Raw genomic sequence first — 22500 nt, 5'->3', positions numbered from 1 at the left:
GCATGTTGTAATCTTTAATAGGAGAACGGCTGGAACTTCTAGTTAAAGTACCTAAAATAACACTAATTTTTGGTCTTTTCAGTTTGGACCAGGGATAGTTTCTATTTCTTTTCTGACTGATTTGAATAAAAATGCAATTATCGGCATTTTTCCTGACATTACTACAGCTGGAGTTTACATTTATAATGTGAGTCTATTATTTGTCCACTAAAATCCATTTACAATAAAAATGTTGCATGTTTGGGGTAAAATGTTGTTATGCAATTAAAATGTGATTAGTGGAGATTAATTACTGACAAACCCTGAAATTAAATAGATTCTTTTTTTTAAATTGAGGCCCATCCCTTTTATTTGTTGATTTATTTATTTATATTTCTAACATTTTTGTGTTTTTTCGGACACATTGTGGTTTCTGTTTCATTGTTGTTTTGCTAAAAACGTTGCAGCAATTTTTCACAGTGTTTTCTGTTTTTCTATGTTTTCTGTATTTTTTTGCAGGATCATCACACTCACAACTATCGGGAATCTTATAGCACACACAAAAATAGTTGCTTGGTTTAGATTTTTCTTTTGCTAAATCCCCTGCAGTAACAGTAAATTACCATTAAGAAGACGCATCACTGTCTAAACCAACCTCTGTGGCGGTGCTGAGGCTGCCAGGCTCCTCACTGGCTCGCACCATCAGAAGGTAGCGTCGTTGGTCGCTCTCATAATCCAGCGTTCTCGTCAGGCTGATCTCTCCGGTCTCCTTCCGAATGCTGAAAAGGCTGCTGGGATTGATCAGAAGGCTGTAGCTGATTTGCTGATTCTGGAAAGAAGTGGCCAACACAACCAGGAAGCTGCGAACAAAGAGAAAGCAATTAAACCAAATAGAAAAAAAAAAGTGTTTGCTATTTGATTTCAGCTGCATCCATTGTGAATTAGAGTTTAAATCCTCTTCTGCTACATCAGCACTAAGCTGTAATGAAATCAATTACTTTATGCCTCATTGCCTACGTGCAACAAACATGGTCAATCAGTACTTGTCAGTTCTGTGTAATAATGTAATGTCATTAAGCAGACACCAATGTTTGTTTTTATGGTTAAGAGAGTTTGCAACTCCTAATAGCATGTGATGATGATTGTCAGCACTGGTGTGAAGTCTTAATGATGGAGATACAACGCCTAATGTATGTTTCCATTTATGTCTGCAGTAGTTACTGTAGGAGTCGTGCTTAAAGATGCCAGGATGGCTAAAACTGCCCCTATATGAGTCAGGCTGAGTTGGTATGATTCCACGCATGAATTAGTCTTTTCATCTCAGTTTGTCATTCAGCGTGCTGTCATGTAGTCATTAGTTGCTTTGTTTTGTTTACTTTATTATGCTAAAATCTCTTGCATTAGCAAATTACTCATGTGGCAACAAAAAAGACGATACAGAATCTCAGAAGGATGTCACATTACTGTCCTTTCCTTTGAAATGATTAAATACTTTTAGATAAAGGTGAACATTTTTGGAGTAAAATATACACTTTATGATACTTTGCCTGAAATGAACATCTGCTTAAGCATGTTATTGAATTTTTAAAATGTGCAGCACTTACGGCTGTCCTTCAGGCGTGTTCTCTGGTATATAGATGGCGTAGCTGGCATTGGTGAACTGCGGCGCTCTGGCCCCTGCAACCACCGAGAGCATGGCAGGTGCACTCCGGCTTCCCATGCCGTCGAGGGCCACCACACTTAACAAGTACTCTCTCTCCCTCTGAAGCACCAGCCCGGTGGTCACCACCTGGCCTGTCGTCTTGTCCACAGCAAAGCAGCCATCACCGCCTACGGGGAAACACAATGATATTATTTCCTATCGCTGGATCCAAACCAATCCAGTGCTGCTGGCTTGAATATTAACTAAGAAACGTTACTGAAGTGAAATGAAATAGGTCTGTCTCACTGGGTTTAACAAATTAAAGCTCAAAACACACACTGAGTTTCTGAGAAATCTTTCTAAACATCCATATATAAATAGACTCGCTGCAATTCAGCTCGAAAGGGGAAAATATTTAAATCACAATGCACTGGCTCTGTCAGGAACAACTCTGACAGGAACATGTAGGCTACTATTAAATCACCTTGATAGATGAAGCTATGCTCATTGGGTTTTAATTCAAAGGACTAGAATAACAGACCACCTGATGGATTTATATTTAAAATCACAATGACGATTTCTTTTTTTCAGGCTTTTTTTTAGTACACGTTCAATAATGGTCAAAGGCTGAAATAATTATGCTTCTTCATTAGTCAGATGTATTTGTCCAAAGAAAATTGCCCAGCAGTAGGCTTCATGTATTTCCACATCACGCAGAGTGAAATTAGTGACTTGAGGTTCATGTTAACAGCAAGTGGCAGCTGGAGAAGAGTCGTGGAGAATATAAAGAAACACTCATATATTTTATCTGTTTAGCATAGCTCTCAATTTTTTTATTTTACTACAGACAGAAAAATAAATGTCACAGCAGTACGTATTGATCAGCAACACAACAGCAGGTCGTCCCTGTGAGAGTGCCGACAGAATGTAACGCTAATGGTTTTAAAGTTGTCGCTGACTGATCAGAGTAAGGATCCTCAGTGCTGTTCCTCAAGGGTCAGCAGTCTGCAGGTTTTAGATGTTTTCCTGCTAGGACCAAGCCAGGTCAAGTTAAGATGCTCTAAGGATCAAGCACAGATCCTGGTGGTACTCTACTTGACAGGAAACGATTCACAGATTCATTGCCATGCCACTTAGTTGTGATGATACATCTTCTGGTGCGAATCCCGGGAATCACCAGTGAAGAATCCTGACATCACTGTTTTGGGTCTCTTGAGCATCATTCAGGTCTCAGTATGTGCCCTGGTAGCTCACCCTCTTCATTCAGAGCCACCTAGAGGCTTTCTATATTGCCTTTGTACTGTTAGAGCAGGCCCGCAGAGGAACTGACCCGCAAGCCTCTGCACCATACCTCCATTAGCAGTTAACTAGCCTTCCAGCCTTGCCTATGGCAACTGTTGACTACTGGTACTTATCCCTCTTCAGCTCAAAGGCATCCTCCATTCTCTCTCCCCATGCCACTGGGAGCTCCAGCATGACAACATTTTTGTTGTCTCTGACATCAAAACAATGTCAGGTCTGTGGACTTGGCAACATGCTGGGGGAAGTTGAGTTGCCTGCTTTGGTCCAATGCCAGCTGCCAGTCCTGTGTAGCGTTGAGAAGCCCTGCTGCTTTTCTTGTTGTTCTTCATGGCTTCCCTCCATCTCTGATGAAGATGATAGTGTCTCCCCTGGGTTTTGGACCGTCAGCAGGTGACGATATAGGTATCTGCCTCCACCATGTGCTTAAAGGTCCCATTCCTCTGGCAAAAGGGACAAGATGGTGAATGTACCAAACCTTTGCAGTGGAGATTGGATAGGTGGAAGGAAACTAGATGTGTAGCTTTGCCCGCCATAATTCAGTTCATGTGATCTTCCTCTTCATTACTTGTTCCCATCAAGTTTAGGCACCTTTCTGTCTTCTCCCCAGTGTTCTGCTGGACTTCTCCTCCACCACAGCTCAATTTACTTCATCCTGGACCAGCTGTTTCTGCTCCTTCCACTATACTTTGTCTGACCAAAGGGGCTTTAATGGCCGCTAGCCCTTCCTCTGGCAACCGTCCCAATCAAGACTCCATTTATGACTACCATCCCTGTCCCAGAGACTTTCAGTTCCATTGATTAGAACAGTTGTCTTATCGTAGGTCATTTATGATTCCTTTAGGCACAAACTGGTACATTCGTGTCAAACCTGCTTAGATATTCTCCCATATGGCAGGGTTGTTATACGGTACATCCTCTAGAGGGCAGCGCAGAGTTCACTTCCAAGGTCAGATTCAACAGCAATAAAACAAACATAGCAACAGTGGAAGAGATCATGATAATCCACATTGTCAGAAAAACACATAAAAGGAGGCAGCACAGTAAACAGACAGCAGTGGTCCGAGTAGACATTAAATGCATCACAGCATCTATTTCTTCCTTCGTTGTACCTGTAGCTGGTTCAATGTAAGCTATGCTGCCCAACACTGCCCCCATTATTACCAGTGGAACTGCTCCATTTCCTCTGTTTGGCTACTGAAGTATATTTTACATATTCTATAATTTTTTATCACAAGTATAATCTTAGATATGATTTCATTTATTATTATTAATCAATATATAATCAATAGATTCTTTTATTATGACCTGATGTGACTCTATAATAGAAGTAAAAACAGGCACACAAAGAGAGCACAGAAGAAGCAGAAACAGAGTTCCTGATGAAAAAAGTCAAGGACAGTGGCTGGACTGATGTTTCAACTGAAACCACACTTATACGCATGGCTCAAGTGTAAGTTATCAGTAATTTTCACACAGATAGGAGCAGACAACTCCTTAGAAAGTGGACAATAGCAGGTTTGTGGAGCCATGGGAAAAGAGTAGGGAGGATGCAACTTTCACAGGAACTTCATCTGCTGACTCAACGCCAAGACCAAATAAGGAAGAGATCACAGTCCTGCAGAAGAAGCGACGCTCTCAACAGTTACACACTCATATGAATTTGCATATTCATGCTGCACATAGTCACATGATTTGTCCAGTATAAAAGAGGAGGGTTGACGTATGACAGGCGAGATCTTAAGGCTGAACCTGGGATCCTCGCATTTGATGTATTAGCTTAGCAGCTAAGGGTATCAGCAAGACCTCCTCTCGAGATATGTACAATCTTCTTTTCCTCAACCAAGAATAGCCAATTCTAACTTTTTTTTTTACTTTGAAATTTTAGTGACGTCCCGGGGGAGGGACTCAGTGATTGGTCATCTTCTCTAGGTTGTCCACGTTAACGAGAAGAAAGCCACGCCCACCTCCACTGCTCAGTATAACTACTCCTAGCAGTTGACCAATCAGGACATAGGGCGGAGCTTTCTTTGTTTGCTTGTTTCTGGCAGAGGCTGATCTGAGAGATCGATACAAAATGAATGAAGGGCTTTGTGAAAAATACTTTCTTATTTCTTGCCCTTCTGGACTTGCATATTAAAATTAATTAGACTGAAATGTGCATAACAGAGACACCTTGAGAGCATCCATCTTTAACTCTGAATATAAATGAGCCCAAAGGCTGCTTAAAATGACTGGTTTGGATAAGCTGCATATAGCTGCTTCACATTCTTTCACCAATTTGTAGGTTCCTAAATACTCTAGTCAGAACAGAATGGTTTAGCGACCCTCAGGTACCCTGTTCTCAGATTTTCTACCAGTAACAGCAGTGCAAGTATAGAGAAGATTTTATTCCAGGTCCTCAGTAGCAGCTTTCTCCCAGGAGGAAATGTTGCAGCCTGACTAAAAATCATGTTCACCTGTTTGAACTCAAACAATACAAAACCCCACTTTTTTATCCTCAAAACACCAGAACATCTCTTCTAAAGAATCCAGCAAAGAAAGTAACATGGACTCATGGTTATTAATCTTAAAACACAAACACTCTCATGCCTGTTATCTATAAAACATTTCACACACACTCACACACGGTCTCCAGAAAATATAGATTTTCTGAAGTTCTATGTGAAAGATTATTTATTGAACAAAAACTCTCATCAAAGAGTTGGTTTGTGCCTTATATAAAACAAGTCATCTTTGTTATCATTTTAACCATGAACATTGAGTTTACACTGTCACCGAGTGCTTGCTCAAAGGGAATTTGTTGGGAGATTCTCTTTGTAAAATCTGCCTAGAAGACCTTTGTTGTGACTTGGTGCTAATATGCACACACGTGAATTGCAGTCAGTTACTGGTAGCAACTCACAGGTATACAGACCTTCATCTTTTATTTTAAAAAGGTGATTAACAGACATCAGTCTTAATCATTCTTCATTTATGATAGATCTGCCTTTACTTTGCTAATCATAAACACACATTGACACACACTGAATACTACTTTATAACTGTAATTTTCACATGAAAGGTCACATAGAGCACATAACTAAACCTAAAACGTACTTCAAATCCATCCATCCATCCATCCATCCATTTATCCATCCATCCGTCCGTCCGTCCGTCCGTCCGTCCATCCATTTATCCATCCGTCCGTCCGTCCGTCCATCCATCCATCCATCCATCCATCCATCCATCCACCCACCCACCCACCCATCCATCATTCATCATCCATCCATCTATTTATCCATCCATCCATCCATGCACCGAACCATCTGTCCATCCATCCATCCATCATCCATCCATCCATCAGTCCATCTATCCATTCATCCATTCATGCATCCATCCAACCATACGACTATCCAACCATACATGCACCTATCCATCAGTCCATTCATCCATCAACCATCCATGCATCCATCCATGCACCCATCCATCCATCATCCATCCATCCATCCATTTGTACATCCATCCATTTGTCCATCCTTTTGTTCCTTATTCAGTGTTGGGTTATGGGGCAGCTGCCACATTTGCCAGCTCATCCAAGGGGGATTCTGAGGTGCAAGGCAAGTTGAGAGATGTAGTGTCTATAGTGTGTCTTAGGTCTTCCCCGGTTTTCCAATGCTGGGAGCACTTCACCAGGCAAGAATCCAGGAGGGCTCCTGACCTGAAGCCCGAGCCATCTCAACTAGTTCCTCCTGACGTGAAAAAGAAGCAACTCTATGGAGTTGCTCTACCTCCCAGATGACCGAGCTTCCCATTCTATCTTCAGTATGCTGATAAAAACTCATATCAGTCACTTATATTTATGATTTTGTCCTTTTGGTTACTAACCACAGCTCATTGCAACAGATAAGGGTAGAAACAGAAGTCCAGTAACATGGATTCAGATCAGGGAGATGATCCTCCAAATCATATCTCTTCAGGTCTCCGTGTAATTCCCCAAGTGAACACTGAAGTCAACCAGCAGAATGAGGGAGTCCCAGGAAGGAGTGCTCTCCAAGAAGGGTGGGTACTCTGAACTGTCATTCGGTGGTACAAACAGCCCAACCCATCCCCAGAACCGAAGGCGGAGAAGACTAACCTTTCTTCTACTGGGGTAAACTGCAATGTACAGGCACCAAGTTGTGGGGCAATGAGTATGCCCACACCTGCTCAGCACCTCTCAGCTCTTCTCAAGGGCACAGACTCCAGAGCCAGAGCTGTGTGTTCAGGTGAGTCCACCAATATCCAGCCAGAACCATTCAACCTCGCAAACCAGCTGAAGAACGTGCTTAGAGTACGTTTCTGGAGCTGACGATCAGACCACCAGGGTCCCTGTCTTCAGCTGCCACCCATCTTAGACCGCACCCCACCCCGACAGCCCCTCCTGCAGATGGTGAGGCCCAACCACCACCAAATGCTTGTCTCCATGCCCCACCCCCAGGCCTGGTTCTAGAGGGACCCGTGCTCAAGCAAAGGAAACCTTGAACCAATGTTGTTTTTCCTCAGAACAACCAACACCGTTGGTCTGTGAGTACTTTGTGTCTAAATTTCTTCCGTTTGTTCATTTGCTCTTATTTGAACTAAAAAGACATTAAAATGGCAAAATCATTGTTGTTCTAAGCAGCAAGTTCTGGTGAGTTTTCACATTTTACTTAATAAGGACATAACAGTACTTTGGTTTGGGGATATTTTCAGATGTAGATTTATGCATATCTGATGAGTACTTCGAGTAGTAGGAAAGTGTGTATGGGAACGACCCCAAATGAGCTACAGTGTGAGTGTTTATAGTAACTAAAAAACATGTGACACACTGCAACACTGTGACTCACTGAAGTGTTTTTCTTTTTATTTATTTAATTCTGAAGATCAGTGGAGGTCTATTCACAGAGGAATAAACAGTCACAGACTTATGTGATGGAAGTTGTTGGCAATGTAAAAAAATTAAAGAGTATCACCGATGTAAAGTACAGTGAAGAGGTTCTTGTCCTTGACTTCAATTTCTACTCTATGGGATAAAAGCATTTACCTTGCTGCAAAGGTTTTGTGTCATTCTGATTTTGACGTTTTTTTACATTTCTTTTCCTGTGGATAGCAGATAAAGTTTCTGATCAGTTGACCCCTTCCTACCACACCTGTTTTATACATTTAATGCTCAACCCAAGAAAAAAGCAGGAGAGAAAAGTTTTTTTTTAAGTTTCATTTAAAAGTTGCAATTTAAAAAAATGAGGTTGTGACGTTATTCAATTAAATACATTACCAAGTCAAAATATTGAATGTTTAGTTAAGGAATGCTTAAAAACACCTGTTTGGCTACATGGGTTTAGAAAGCCTTCAGAAAACCTTTGTCAGTTAACGCAGTTCATTGCCGGATCTACAAACACTGGTTAAAACTCGATCATGCAAAGCCAAAGCCAGATATTACCAACACGCCGAAATGCCGCCAGCTTCTCTGAACCAGAGCTCACTTCAGATTAACTGGTGGAAAGTGTGCTTTGGTCTGATAAGTTCACATTTCAAGGTGGTTTTGGAGCAATATGTGCTGCAACCAAACAATGTCTTGATGAAGAACAAACTCCAAACCACTGAGTGAAAATGAAGAAATCAAGCAAGACTTGGAAAGAATTCCACCTACAAAGCAGACTGAGTGTTGTTAAACAGAAAGATGATGTAACACGGCCTAACTGGAGCGTGTTGCAGGCATCAAATTCAAAATCAGGGAATATTTACATAAAAACAATAAAAGTTATCAGTTTGGACATTAACTATGTTGTTTTTGTAGCGTTTTCAGCTTCATATAGGTAAAAAGGATTTAAAGGTCCCAACTTTTTTGGAATTTAGGTTGTACTGTAGCACATTATCCACACGGGGGAAGGAGACAAGTATCACACCGTGTACAATACACTTTTGAGCCAGGTTTTTAACCATAAAATTATGCAAAAGGTCTTAGAAACTGTATGACGCATACAGCATTATAGAGTTAACTTTACAATCTTGCAGATGGTTTTTCCAATAATGTGTTAAAGGTGCTGAGGAAGATGAGGAGTGCTGCTAGCATGAAAGACAGCATGTATGAAGGATACAATCTTAAATATTTAAATAAAGAGCCTCATAAATACCAAATGGAGAGGAACATGTATTCAAATGTTTGTTAAACAACAAAGATATGAATAATGAATTCTGATGAAAATCGTTACATGTAGGGCAGATGCAATGCCAGATTTTCTCCACAATCACTGTAGCCAAAAGGATTCACTTTACAAAGTATCAGTGTAAAATCTAGTGGAATGCTGAAACTCTGGTTTCATGTCAACCACAGGCCATTCAAGCACCAGCCAAAGCTGTAATCTTTACTTCTGTAAAGAACTTTTATCAAGAAGAAGTTTTATCGTGCGTTGAATAAATACTTAATAAAAACAACAGTAATCAGCCTTGACATCGAACACGGAGAAACAAAGCCCCTTTCTGAAGCTTTGTGACAATGAGATTGTCACATTGCTATTCTTAGCAATGTGACAATCTCTGCTACTTCCACTCCAGTGATGGCTCTCCCAAAAGCTGCCACCAGAGACCCGTATACAACGAAGCGTGACTAACATACCCCGGATATCTATCTGTTACCTGGGTTGACTTATCCGGATAGTCAGAGTCTGAATAAGCATTGGAACGAAGCTGGTTATCAACTCAGTAGTTCAACACAAGATTATTCTACTTAATTAGAACATGTTTTATATAAAAGGGGTGTTTTTTGCAACCAAAAGCAGACATGGAGAAACCCTGCGGAGTAGAGGAGGAGGCAACTATTCTTCTGGAGCACATAAACCAGGACGGAATCCAGCTTAATTCATTTAAAACATGAAAAGCATGCATCTATCTGTAAAATTCTTTCTCTTTTAAGTGCATCTTTTACAATCCATGCACCAAGGACGACAGGATGGGCGGCCATTTTCTAAGGAACTGATTGGTCAGGATGTGGTGCTTTTATACTTGTTGATCTCTTATCCAGAAAATAACCTGCTCCGTTGCAGGCTGGCCGTTCAGCATAAGTTTCCATGGTGACTGATCCTGGTAGGAAGTGAAGCAGGAAACCCGGAGTTAACCCTGAAGTTACCTGGATAAGAGAAAATCCAGCTTTGTTGTTCAGGCCTCTGATCCTCGTATTTTTCATGTCTGTTCATGTGAGACATGCTTCCTGTGGTCAAAGCACACACTAAAGCTTTGCTTTCTGCCACACAACCACATTCATAGGAACCAGCTCTGAGAACTCCACAGATCAGGTAGGTGTCGGTGTACATCCCATCACTCCAGTGCCTCACTTTGTGGTTTTAACCTGACTGTAATCCACCTCTGGTTTCCCAGCTCTTCTTCCTCACTGCCGGAGGTATGGGCGGTTCAGAGTCATTCAATGTCATTACGCCACCCACAATCACTGGTGGTGAAGTTCCCTCACTGCAGTGGTATTAACGGATCAACAGAAAACCTAAAACAGCACCAGTGCTGATTTCTTTGTTTCTATAGTCAAACTGGAAAAGTAGCTTAAGCTAGAGGTTTGTGATACCCAAAACCTACCGTCAATACAGGGTCAGCCAAAATGAAATCAAAACATTTATTTGTTTTTTGTTTTTTTTTCCCAAAGTTATCATCCACGCCTGTATGGTTAATTTATAAATCATGGAAACTGCGCAGGGGGCCTCACTTCTTCCACCCCTGCTAAGTACAAAACAGGGTCATGCTGTGATCAACACTGTGCCAGCTACTCTCATCTTATCCTGCAGTATTTAAAGTTAAGCACATAAGAGAGTCGGATAAGAGCACGTGAAACCCTAACAGCAGGCTGACAATACACAGAAGACAAACTTGTAGGTACGATTTTAGATGGCAAAAGCAGTGCTTAAGAGTTCTTAGCATGGTCAGATAATCAATTACCTCATGGCTATTGTGGCTTAACTCACATCAGGATGCTGTGACATCTACTTACCTAAGTCAAAGAGAAATTAGTAAACCCCACCAGTACCATCTGCACATCCCCCAACATCCCTCTATCCCTGCAACACCAGGGGGTCTACTATCCTGGCTGACTTCCAACAGCCCTCTGCATGTGTTTGCGTACGAGCGAATGTGTGCTTGCATGATTCTCTGTGTGCATGAAACGGAGAGAAGCAGACGGACAAGACTGCATAAAAAGTGCATAAACAAATGTGCGAAAGCCTCTGGCTGTGTGGGATTTTCTGATTGTGTGATTTCAGGTCTGTGTTTGTATGTTTCAGAGAAAGAGGGGGGCTAAAGCCAGAGAAGTGGAGAGAGGCAGGGTGAAAATAAGACAGAGAAGCTAATGGACACCTAAAGAGTATATAAATGCATGAATGAACATGCAAAGGCCTGTGGCTGTGTGTCTGGGCGAATGTGCCGGTGCCAGACTGGTTATATTTATACCTCCAGCTCCACAGCCTGTCAGTTTACTTACCAACTTCATGACATATTTTACTTCCCTCCTTTATGACTTGTGTGTTTATATACATGTATATGAGCAGCAGAAAGCCAGGATGCTTACCATCTGACAGAAAGTATTCGACTTCTCCACTTTTGCCCTCATCCCCGTCGTGGGCCTGGAGCTGGTAGACAGACGTTCCTGGAGGGGCCTCAGGAGACACAACAGTCAGGTAAGGGTACGGCTTCATTTTCCATTCAGGGATATTGTCGTTGACATCAGTGATCTTCAGCTTCACCTTGTTCAGGTACCAGTCTGGGCCTGGGGAGATATCAGAGATAGCGACAGAGCTGTGGTTACCAAAACTGACAGCTGTCATGTAACTGCGTGTGTAAAAGGAAGACAAGCAAGCAGGGAAATGTGAAATACCAACAAACACTGGGTCAGCCGAGGGTATAGGCATTTCAGATATAAATTATTTCAAGTAAATGGAAAAACATAAAGCAGCAGGGTTACAACAAATGTAAAACTGATCCCGTCACGCTCTCAATTCAGCTCACGGCTCTGGTCAGAGCCAATTTCTCACATCATCCTCCCAGGAGACTAATTATGTCCTTTTTCACAAGCTGACACAAGTTCATGAAGTCTTAATAAAACTGCATCGATATGCTTTTGTCAAAATACCAAAGAGATACAGCACAACAGCACCTTTTCAGCAATGTCCTTACAGCTTTGTTTACAGCAGCCAGCGATCCCTCCACACGCCTGTCCGACACCAGTTGCTTTGTGCAATTATACAAGCATCACTTTACACCTAAATTAGAAATAATCTGAGAGTTCAGACTAGCACACACTGCAAACCAAGAGCAGATTGTGACATACAAAACTGATAGAAAAATAAAAAAAGGCAGTTTTACTCTCACAACACAAACTTTTGTGTCATCAGCACGGACAGCTGGTGCAATGCTGCTGAGAGTTAAACTAAGTGAACTGACCCAAATTAACAACAACGGAATGGCAAATAGCAAGACTAAAGTAACTAAACAGTTGGTAGGTGTGTGATTGAGGAGTCAAAATCATGTCTGAATCAATCCATGAATCACAAAGGCACAGTTTAGCCAGTCGTCTGTGGATTTAAAGATGCATTACGTAACTTTTTGACCTTAAAACTCCCTGTCCTGGACTTGTTTGATGACACAGTGACATCTATCATGTGCATTTCTAGAGCCGCTGCTGCCCAGCAGTGTCGCAATGCTGAGAAACCCACACTATACCGCTTTGCAGCTGCTGATAATCATTTAATGTTAATTGCAGATTAAAAAGCAAAAAGCAAGTCCTCCAACCAAAGCAGCCACACAGATTTATCCATACACTACCAGCCAAAAGCTGGATTTAATGGGAAAGTTTGTCCAAACCATTGACTGGTACTGAACGTTAAAATACCACACCTAAAAGCAGTTGCAGGAACATGCAAGTCACATGAGTTTCCACACTTTATACTCACGCATTTCCTTTAAAAAAGAAACCATAAATTCTTCATTGCAGGGGGAGTAGATGGTGCATTAACATATTACAATATTAATCATCCGTGCCTCTGGACATGTGTTCAACATCAACATAGGAGAAATTCTTTATGTTTCTCTGTTCAGTTTATTAAAAAGAACAAAAAAAAAAACAAAAAACATGGGTAAGACGTGCTAAAGCACTTTTAGCATTCATGGTCAGTTTTACTTAAAATATCTGCTTGATTAAGGCTAGAAATCAAAACAATGTGGTTTGGGTTGGAAAAAATGACAAAAAGAGCATAAATGTAATCGTTTCATGGCTAAACCATCACTGCCATGATGTTACAGCTCATAAATACCATGGATCGTTTTGGATGGAGATAACCGATGGGGATCTCTGTTTTGGAAGAATCTCAAAACAGATAACTTTAAACTTCCCAAGGTAAAATAAATGCAGCATATTTTAGTTTCAGCCATTCATTTATACATTTTCCACAGCACTCATTCCAATCCAGGGTTGCAGAGAAGTAGCAGCCTATCCCAGCAGTCATGAGGCGAGAGGTGGGATACACCATGGACAGGTCACCAGTCAATCACAGGCCCAAACAACCATTTCCATTCATTCCTAGAGAGAAGTTAGAGTCATCAATAAACCTAAGATGCATGTCTTTAGACAGTTGGAAGAAACGATAAAACCCAGAGAGAACCCATACATACAGGAGGAGAACATGCAAACATGCAAACCACTATGCCACCATGCATTTTATTCTATTTTATTATTTTTTAATATAATTTCTTTTATTATTTTTTATTTTACTTCATAATTTTTCATTTAATTTTATTTTGAAAGAAAATTCACAACCATTTAACACACAAAATCAAAGCTTTTATAGTTTGAAAAGAGCATAAGATGCTAGTCCTAACTATTTTGAATATAATAACCATAAGGATATTTAGCATGTCACACACCGTAATACATAATATTAACACCCTACCATAATAATACGAACCTGAACTATGATGCAGGCTTGTAGGTTGAGATTACCACGGGCAGACTGGATTATTCTTCTCTGAGATGAGTCAATGAAGCCACATAACTCCTAAAAATCTCTGACTAATGTGTTTTTCAGATGAGGATGGCAAAAAGAGTTAAGATTCCTGAGTTTCTTAGCCAGTAGTCCCTTCAGACATCAATATGTGAGCTCTTCAGAACAAAGAAAAAAAAGGAGTATTTTTTTCATTATACTCAACACACTGAGTGATTTAGCCATTATCTTTAACTACGTTTTGCTTGGTCACAGCCATCATGCTGAGAAAATGGTTCTAAGTGAATGTGAGGAGCTTTGCAAAGGCCCATGGCAGGGGTTGGTGGATGTGACAGCTCCCATTCATTCTATATCAGCTCTTCCATCCAGGCAACCAGGTTCCCATGGGGGGGGGGGGGGGGGGGGGGGGGGGGGAGCCACAGCCACAGTCTCATCTACCAAGCCTGGTAAAGCTACCTTGATCTTCCCACAGGGGTGCTGTGATGACGCCTCAAGACAGCAGGCACTTTGTCGCCTGCACACTGCCTCACTGAAGTGAAAAAGAAGATTCCAGGAATCCAATTACCAACTCACTCAGTATAAGCTGATGCAGACTGCAGGAGAGCGCAGCATCACACAAGGCGGGACCACGTACAGCTGCATCTCCATGACAGGAGCGTAGCGCCACTTTTGCTGGAATTAGCTGTAGGGCACAGCTATCCATATTAAGCACTAAATCTGGAGACAATGTTCACAAAAGTGCCTTACAATGTCACAAGCCACAATATAGGACAGTTGCTTTGCATGATCTATTGCCTGAAAGTGGAGCGAGGAACAGAATGGTGAGCTAAGACACTATTTCCGCAAACACTGGCTGTGATCGCATGTCAATGTGGCATGAAGGAATGTCAGAAGAGCTGCCAACCAGTTCAGCAGGCTGCGATCCACAGAGGCCATCTGCCTCACCCCAGAGAGGAAGAAAAATTCCCTGCCAGGACAAACACACTGACAAACACATGCTGGTACAGATATGAACACGAGCACGTGGATCTGACATACTGCTAAGTTACTGTGCCACATCCATACAAGATGCTCGCACGCTTCACAGCGCTTGAATTAGGACGTCTACCTCGCCATCTCCATCTGACAAACACTTAAGTACAAGGTGAACTACCTAAGAGCTAAAAGTGGTAGTGACTTTTAAATCCTATTATGTAACATCTCCAGTTTGTGACCACGAGCTACACGCGCTTTTTAATCCCTGACAAAAGCAGCAAGTTTGTGATGCGCCCTGTCACAACCTCCAGTCTGACTCAACAGATATGCTGTGATGTACCAAACAGTTTTACTTCACTGGTTTCCCTAATAATCTGCAACACAATGTCCCTCCAAAGTCAACCTGATAAATAAAACTGTATGTAATGACTGGTACCAGCACACAGCTAATAGCATAAAGCTTTTTGAATGAATTGCTGTAGTAAATCCTTAGCAGCACCTTATGCTCGCTTAAATGAGTCAGAAAGCAGAGAGCGCATGAAGAGATCACAGTTCCTATTTTTTCACCAGCTTACACTAAAGTCTTGATGGAAAATACAATGTGATGCACACGACACTAGCTCTGGAGCACACAACTAAAACACAATAGCTACAAAGTGTGTGACAGCTCCTAAAAGGATTGTTAGAAGAATAATAACACAGGGAGGAAGAAGCTGGAGGAGAGAATTAATCTGGCTTTCTGCTCAGGCTTTAAAGTTGCTCTGCTGGAGAGAAAAAGTTCAGACTAAGATGTGACAATAGTTCCTTTTGGATAAATAGCCATGGTATCGTGGGGGCAGAGAAACCAATCAATGCTTAGATTCTATCTTCTAAAATGTTGACAGCGGCAATTTATGCACTTTAAACCAGATCATCCTGCCCTGCAAGACGGAACAATCCTTTCGTGATGAATAATGAGAAAGGATAAAGATTCTATGGCAAAGTAGAGGGGCTTTAAAAGGCACTTAATCAAAAAGAAATCAGAGCTCTAGCACTTAACATTTTAGTTAACCATCAAATCTTTGCAGGAGTAGTGTAAGACACATTCCTTGCTTCCGCCTTGTTGGTGTCTTTCCCAGCCATGTCTCTGCGGTAATGGTGGAGATGATTTTACAAGGCTCCATCTAATTAGCTTGTTACAGAGAGACTAATCAGAGCCAAGGCAGATAATTAGAGCCTATCAGCTCTGGAATGATAATGAAGAATGTATGAGTGTGTAGCGTGTGTGTCTGCACGTGTGTTTGCGCGGTGTCAGCCTGTATGTTCATATGGGCCAGAGAGAACGAGCACCCCATGGTCTAAGGCTGCAAACTCGTCCAGATTCTGTCTGATTTGGTGAGTCAGGTAGAGAAGAGCAGTGAGCGATGCCCCGCGAGCATCAAACCGACGCAAGCTGCCTCACCTGACCGGGACAAGAAGATGTGATGAAATAACAGGCAGCGGCTCACAGGCTCCGGTGGATTTTTCAAAGTCAAATATACCCTGCGCACTCTGTGTGATGAAAAGCTGGTCCATAGCGCACCACACCATCCCACAAGGATAAGAGCATCTGCTGGACGACTAACACAATAATGCATCATGAAAAGTTGGAAGATAGGGGTGCAATATGTGATTGGCTAAGGCGCAGCGAGTGCAATGACTGTGGTTTGTTTGCATGTGTGTGAGCTATGCATGAGTGCATGTGAATTTTCTATCTCACTGCAGGCCATTCTGTTGATGTTTCCTGCTGTTAATCCTCTCCTTGGGAACTTGCTATATAAAGCTGCTAAGTGGCTTGCCAGTAGAAAAAAGGAAAAAAAAAGTTGTTTCAAGTGCCTGTGTGCACACATACAGTGCCCACACTACAAGGACACTGAGTGTGTGTGGGAAGGGGATGAGAGGAAACAGTGAAAGAGTGAAGCACAGATACAGGAACACAAATATCTACAGAAGGAGAGAAAGAGACTTCGAGGGGGGGGGGGGGGGGGGGGGGGGGGGGGGGGGGGACAGCGTGGTGGAAGGAGTATTGTGTGATGCTTAGCAGAAAGTGTAAAATAACATAGCAGACACAAGAGCACAAGAAAAGATGGTGAGCACGTCCATGATTGGAAAGAAAACACACAGTAGTTCATGAGAGGAGAAAATGAAGACGGAGCATGCAGTTTAATTAATAACACAGGGTTTGTCTCATGCATCCCCTGTACCCTCTGCTTCCATTGAGGGAAGAAATTAAGATACAAACACGTCTCTGTGTGGAATTAAACAAACTGCGTCTGCAAGCATAAACATCAATGGCCCGTGTGAGACGTGGAATTTCAGGGGTGCTTTTTTAGCAGAAAATGAACGGAAAGTGAAAATCAGCTCAAAGGGGGAGTAATGAGGTACATTAACCAAATGCTTGCAGTGTTAAGGAGCCTCTATTCCAGGCCTCTCTCAACCTCTGCACTTAAAGGCAAGCGTGAAGCCGTCAGCAGGAGATCAACACACTGAAAACACTGGGGACTGAAATCTATTAACTCAAGACGTGCAACGCAGTCTGGACTCTGCAGCTCTGACTCTCTCACAAACACACACACACACACACACACACACACACACACACACACACACACACACACACACACACACACACACTTGGGCATTTTTATGACAGAAAAATTACAAACGGTGGGTGTCGAGTTCTGCTCATTACTTTCAATTAAAACTTGCTTCTCTGAAGTCCACATATTTGTTGATAAAGGAATCATAAGCAGCTACACGTGCAAATAATGTGCAAGAGTATCAATTTCATTCTGGTCCATCTCATGGCTGCAGGTAACACAACAAAATAAAAGGCTGCAACATCAATGTGTACACAAAATATGCAAAGCACACTCTTAAAACATAAATCTCTGATTGTTTTTTTCTTCTTCTAGTATACTGACAAAAGTCATAAGGAGGGATACCAACAACACAATCACACCTTTCAATCTTTAAACAACTGAGGAAACCAGTTGTTGCAGTTTTTTGTAGAGATTTGGGTCCATTCTTGCTGAATGTTGTTTGATTGTCCTGTTTATTACAGACCATGTCAGCAGAAAGTGGCTGAAGCATAAGGATCCCTTCTGGGTCCAGCGGTGGGGCAACCGCTTGACACACACCCTGGTCTGGTTATTCAGTGGTGGGCCTCAACGGGGAATGTCTTGTGATAAAGGACCAAAATACTCGTTGTTGAGGAGCACAACTGATGATGTACCGAGACGGCGTCCCGCCATGTAGCTTAACACCATCCACACTCTGGCAGGAAGGATGTTAACACTCCAGGGATTGAAACACCAAGTTCTAACTCCTGAATTTTCAACAGGAAACAGATGCAGACAGGAGGCAAGACCATCAGACACACTTTCTTTTTGCCTAAAAAGCCATCCATTTGGATGTTATATATAGACCAAGGCCTTGCATTGTTTTGCTAGAAGCCTGAAGGAAATCATATCTTATCTTTGTTATGGAGAAACATGTTTTTCCTCTCAAAGCAGCTGAAATATCATACCACAGAGCATGGTCCACCGTCTCTATGTCCACCTGAGATGAACTTGTGTATCTTGGTGCAGAGTTGACATCCAGCATGACTTCACAGTTTCATGATTCAGTTCCAGGTTATTTTTGGATGCAGTGGCAGATTCTGATGAGTGACAATAATTTTCCAAGGTACTCTCAAGCTCATGCAGTTATATCGATCACAGGAACATGATGGTTTATCAAGCAGTGCTGCTCGAGGGCGTGAAGGTCACACACACACACACACACACACACACACACACACACACACACACCTAAAAGTAGTTTCTGATTTTGTCCTTTGTGCAGGTACAACTTATTTAATTGTTTAATTAAATTTATTAACAACTTACTAATTATTTAATTAATTTAAAAAAGTCTTAGCAAATTCTCCGTAGCAAGTAGAAAACCCCAAAAATCGCTACATATTTACCTTGCATAAGTTGCTATTTTTGTAAAATTTTGTGAGAGGAATGAGACTTTACAAGATTTGGACTAATGTGCTGAACACTGTTCAATGGAAACACCCACAAATCGCAATTGTTGTTTATCGAATCATAAAAATATCTCTTTGATTTTTGCAAAAAAATCTAATAGAAATGCAGCTTCTGTCATCAAATACTGGATAAATTAATCGATAAATTTTAAATTGAGGCTTTTGTTGCATTTTAGAAGACTTTATAACGTGTCTGAAAAATCAGTTTGCGTATCCGACTCCAATGGGACCTTTAACTGTAATCACCTGCAGGTCGCATTAGAGAAACATAAAAGATCCACATGCAGGAAACCTCGTGTTGTCATGATGCATCTTCAACACTATTAACTGAATGTTACTTCACATTAATGAACAATTCTACAGAATATCATGCTGTTTTATGAAACGCTCCACTTTACCAAGCTCCACCGGGACACTAGAACGACTTCAACATCATAAGATCCAAATTTTACAAATCATTGCTAAGTATTCTTTTTTTAAATGAACATTTATAATTTCCATTCTCATGCAGAGCGACTAGTAGATTCCCATGACGGGTGTCACCATCCTTATTCTTAAGAAAACTGGCATCAGGACCGTGTTTTATTCTAACACCAACACTAAAAGCTGGATTTCCAGACATGAGTGACATGTGACAAGCTGAACACCTTCGCTGAGCCTGTACCTGCATGTTATCTGACATCGTTGTGTTGTCTGCTATTGGAGCGGCAGCACGTTTCATGCTGGATTTGCATGTAGTTTATTTCTGTTTTGTTTTGTGTTTACAGAAGCCGGAGGGTGCCAACACCACCGCAGCGCTTTCTTTTTTTCTCTATCAGCTTTCCTTTGTGCTTCAACTTAAAAATACAGGAAAGTAAACAAAGCAAAGCAAACTAGGAAAATATCTTTGCCAATCTGAATAAAGAAACAAACCCTCCAAAACAAACAACAACAAGAAGGAGAAGTAAAAAGTCAAAGTCATAATCTTACAGTGAACGAAGATGCAAACATGAGACCACAAATGTAAAAATTCCTGGTGTCAAAAAAAAAAAGTTTCTACTTGTGTTTTCTGGATATTTAAAAGTTGTTTTTCTTGTTGTCATGGATACAGAGATACAATAAAATGGACCACATTCATTCATTTATTCCATCAAGAACAAACCCAGTGAAGCATATTCAGTCCAACGTATGCAGATATGTATCCATGTGTTCATCTCCAGCTGGCTGGAGCATCGGAGTCATCAAACATCTGCAGCTCATCCAGATGTTGCTGCTGGAGCTTTAACTCAGAGATCGGAACACATCACACCAGTATGAACATCTTTCCACTGGTTTCCAGATTAGATTTAAAACCCCACTGATGGTTTATAATCCCTGAAAGGTTTATACCCAGAATGCACCTGTGATATGGTCAGAGGATGTAAACCAGCAGAGATCTTAGATCCCAAGGCTCAGGTCAACTAGTCCAGGTCAGAGTCCAGACCAGAAACCAGATCAGAGCCCAGACCAGAGTCCAGACCAGAGTTCAGTCCAGAGGCCAGACCAGAGGTCAGACCAGAAACCAGATCAGAAACCAGACCAGAGTCCAGACCAGAGTTCAGTCCAGAGGCCAGACCAGAGGCCAGACCAGAAACCAGATCAGAGCCCAGACCAGAGTCCAGACCAGAGACCAGACCAGAGGTCAGACCAGAGGTCAGACCAGAAACCAGATCAGAGCCCAGACCAGAGTCCAGACCAGAGCCCAGACCAGAGTCCAGACCAGAGTTCAGTCCAGAGGCCAGACCAGAGGTCAGACCAGAAACCAGATCAGAGCCCAGACCAGAGTCCAGACCAGAGCCCAGACCAGAGGTCAGACCAGAGGCCAGACCAGAAACCAGATCAGAAACCAGACCAGAGCCCAGACCAAAGTCCAGTCCAGAGACCAGACCAGAGGTCAGACCAGAGGCCAGACCAGAAACCAGATCAGAAACCAGACCAGAGTCCAGACCAGAGTTCAGTCCAGAGGCCAGACCAGAGGCCAGACCAGAAACCAGATCAGAGCCCAGACCAGAGTCCAGACCAGAGACCAGACCAGAGGTCAGACCAGAGGTCAGACCAGAAACCAGATCAGAGCCCAGACCAGAGTCCAGACCAGAGCCCAGACCAGAGTCCAGACCAGAGTTCAGTCCAGAGGCCAGACCAGAGGTCAGACCAGAAACCAGATCAGAGCCCAGACCAGAGTCCAGACCAGAGCCCAGACCAGAGTCCAGACCAGAGTTCAGTCCAGAGGCCAGACCAGAGGTCAGACCAGAAACCAGATCAGAGCCCAGACCAAAGTCCAGTCCAGAGACCAGACCAGAGGTCAGACCAGAGGCCAGACCAGAAACCAGATCAGAGCCCAGACCAGAGTCCAGACCAGAGTTCAGTCCAGAGGCCAGACCAGAGGCCAGACCAGAAACCAGATCAGAGCCCAGACCAGAGTCCAGACCAGAGTCCAGACCAGAGTTCAGTCCAGAGTTCAGTCCAGAGGTCAGACCAGAAACCAGATCAGAATCTAGACCAGAGTCCAGACCAGAGTCCAGACCAGAGCCCAGACCAGAGCCCAGACCAGAGTCAGACCAGAGTCAGACCAGAGTCTAGATCAGAAGCCAGATCCGAATCCAGACCAGAGTCAAGACCACAGTCCAGACCAGAGTCAGACCAGAAACCAGACCCGAGTTTAGTCCAGAGGTCAGACCAGAGTCCAGATCAGAATCCAGACCAGAGTCATGACCAGAATCCAGACCAGAGTCATGACCAGAAACCAGATCAGAATTCAGACCAGAGTCCAGACCTGAGTCCAGACTAAACATGGAGAAGCAGCATTTAGTGAAGAATAAACTTTCATCACTGGTAGAGACTTTTAAATCCAGGTTAAAACATTTATTTTTTTTCCTCTGTAGTTATAACTTATTTTGCTTTTAATCATTTTTATATTATCTATGATTTTATGAGTTGCTATTTGTTGCTGTGTTTGGCGACTTTTTATGTTTTCTTTATATCTGTAATGCTTTTAATGTTTCATGTAAAACTCTGAACTGTCTTGTAGAAAAAATGTGATGTACGAATCACCTTGCTTCATGTTTGGCTGTTGGTTGTGGCTTAGCTACAGGTGTCGTGAATAACCATGTCGATCAGTTGTTTCACCATACTCTTTGCTCCTGTATACTGTAATCCAACGGTGAGTACACAACTGGGTTTTAAAAGTCACGTCAATGTCTGAAAGTGCAATAGCAGTCACTGCTTTATTCATCAAGTCTGTTTGTTTTCATCACCTGATTTATTTGTGAGCAGGAAATAATGTCGTACTTAAACAAGTTGGAGAGAGTTGTTTTTTTTCTTTTGTCTTATCAGGCTTTATATATCTATCTATAGCTAAACCGTAGCTCAACAATGGCTTTAATGTCAAACTTATAAAGTAAAACGAACAAAACAAGTAAAGTAAACTTATCATTTAAATTGTGAAGAGGTTTCCAGAGCAGGAATCTCCAAGACTGGTACTAGAGGGCTGGTGTCTAGCAGGTACTGAATGTTTCCCTACTCCAACACGCCTGATTCAAACC

At 42.2% G+C, this 22500-nt stretch overlaps 1 protein-coding gene across 1 annotated transcript in view; it reads right to left on the bottom strand.

The window, feature by feature from the left end:
• The window catches only part of LOC306771411 (neural-cadherin-like), a gene marked incomplete at both ends in the record, with an annotated part of 122294 nt that overhangs the window by 67900 nt on the left and 31894 nt on the right, over window positions 1-22500 (bottom strand). The window contains 3 exons of the mRNA XM_079260576.1: window positions 635-839; window positions 1584-1809; window positions 11487-11684. Coding sequence (XP_079116702.1) covers window positions 635-839; window positions 1584-1809; window positions 11487-11684 — 629 coding nt within the window. The remainder of the gene's footprint in view (window positions 1-634; window positions 840-1583; window positions 1810-11486; window positions 11685-22500) is intronic.

This window comes from Telmatherina bonti (genome assembly GCF_933228915.1).
Source record: "Telmatherina bonti genome assembly, chromosome: 2".
In the NCBI taxonomy this organism is placed as follows: Eukaryota; Metazoa; Chordata; class Actinopteri; order Atheriniformes; family Telmatherinidae; genus Telmatherina; species Telmatherina bonti.
This window is presented reverse-complemented; position numbering and strand designations above follow the sequence as displayed.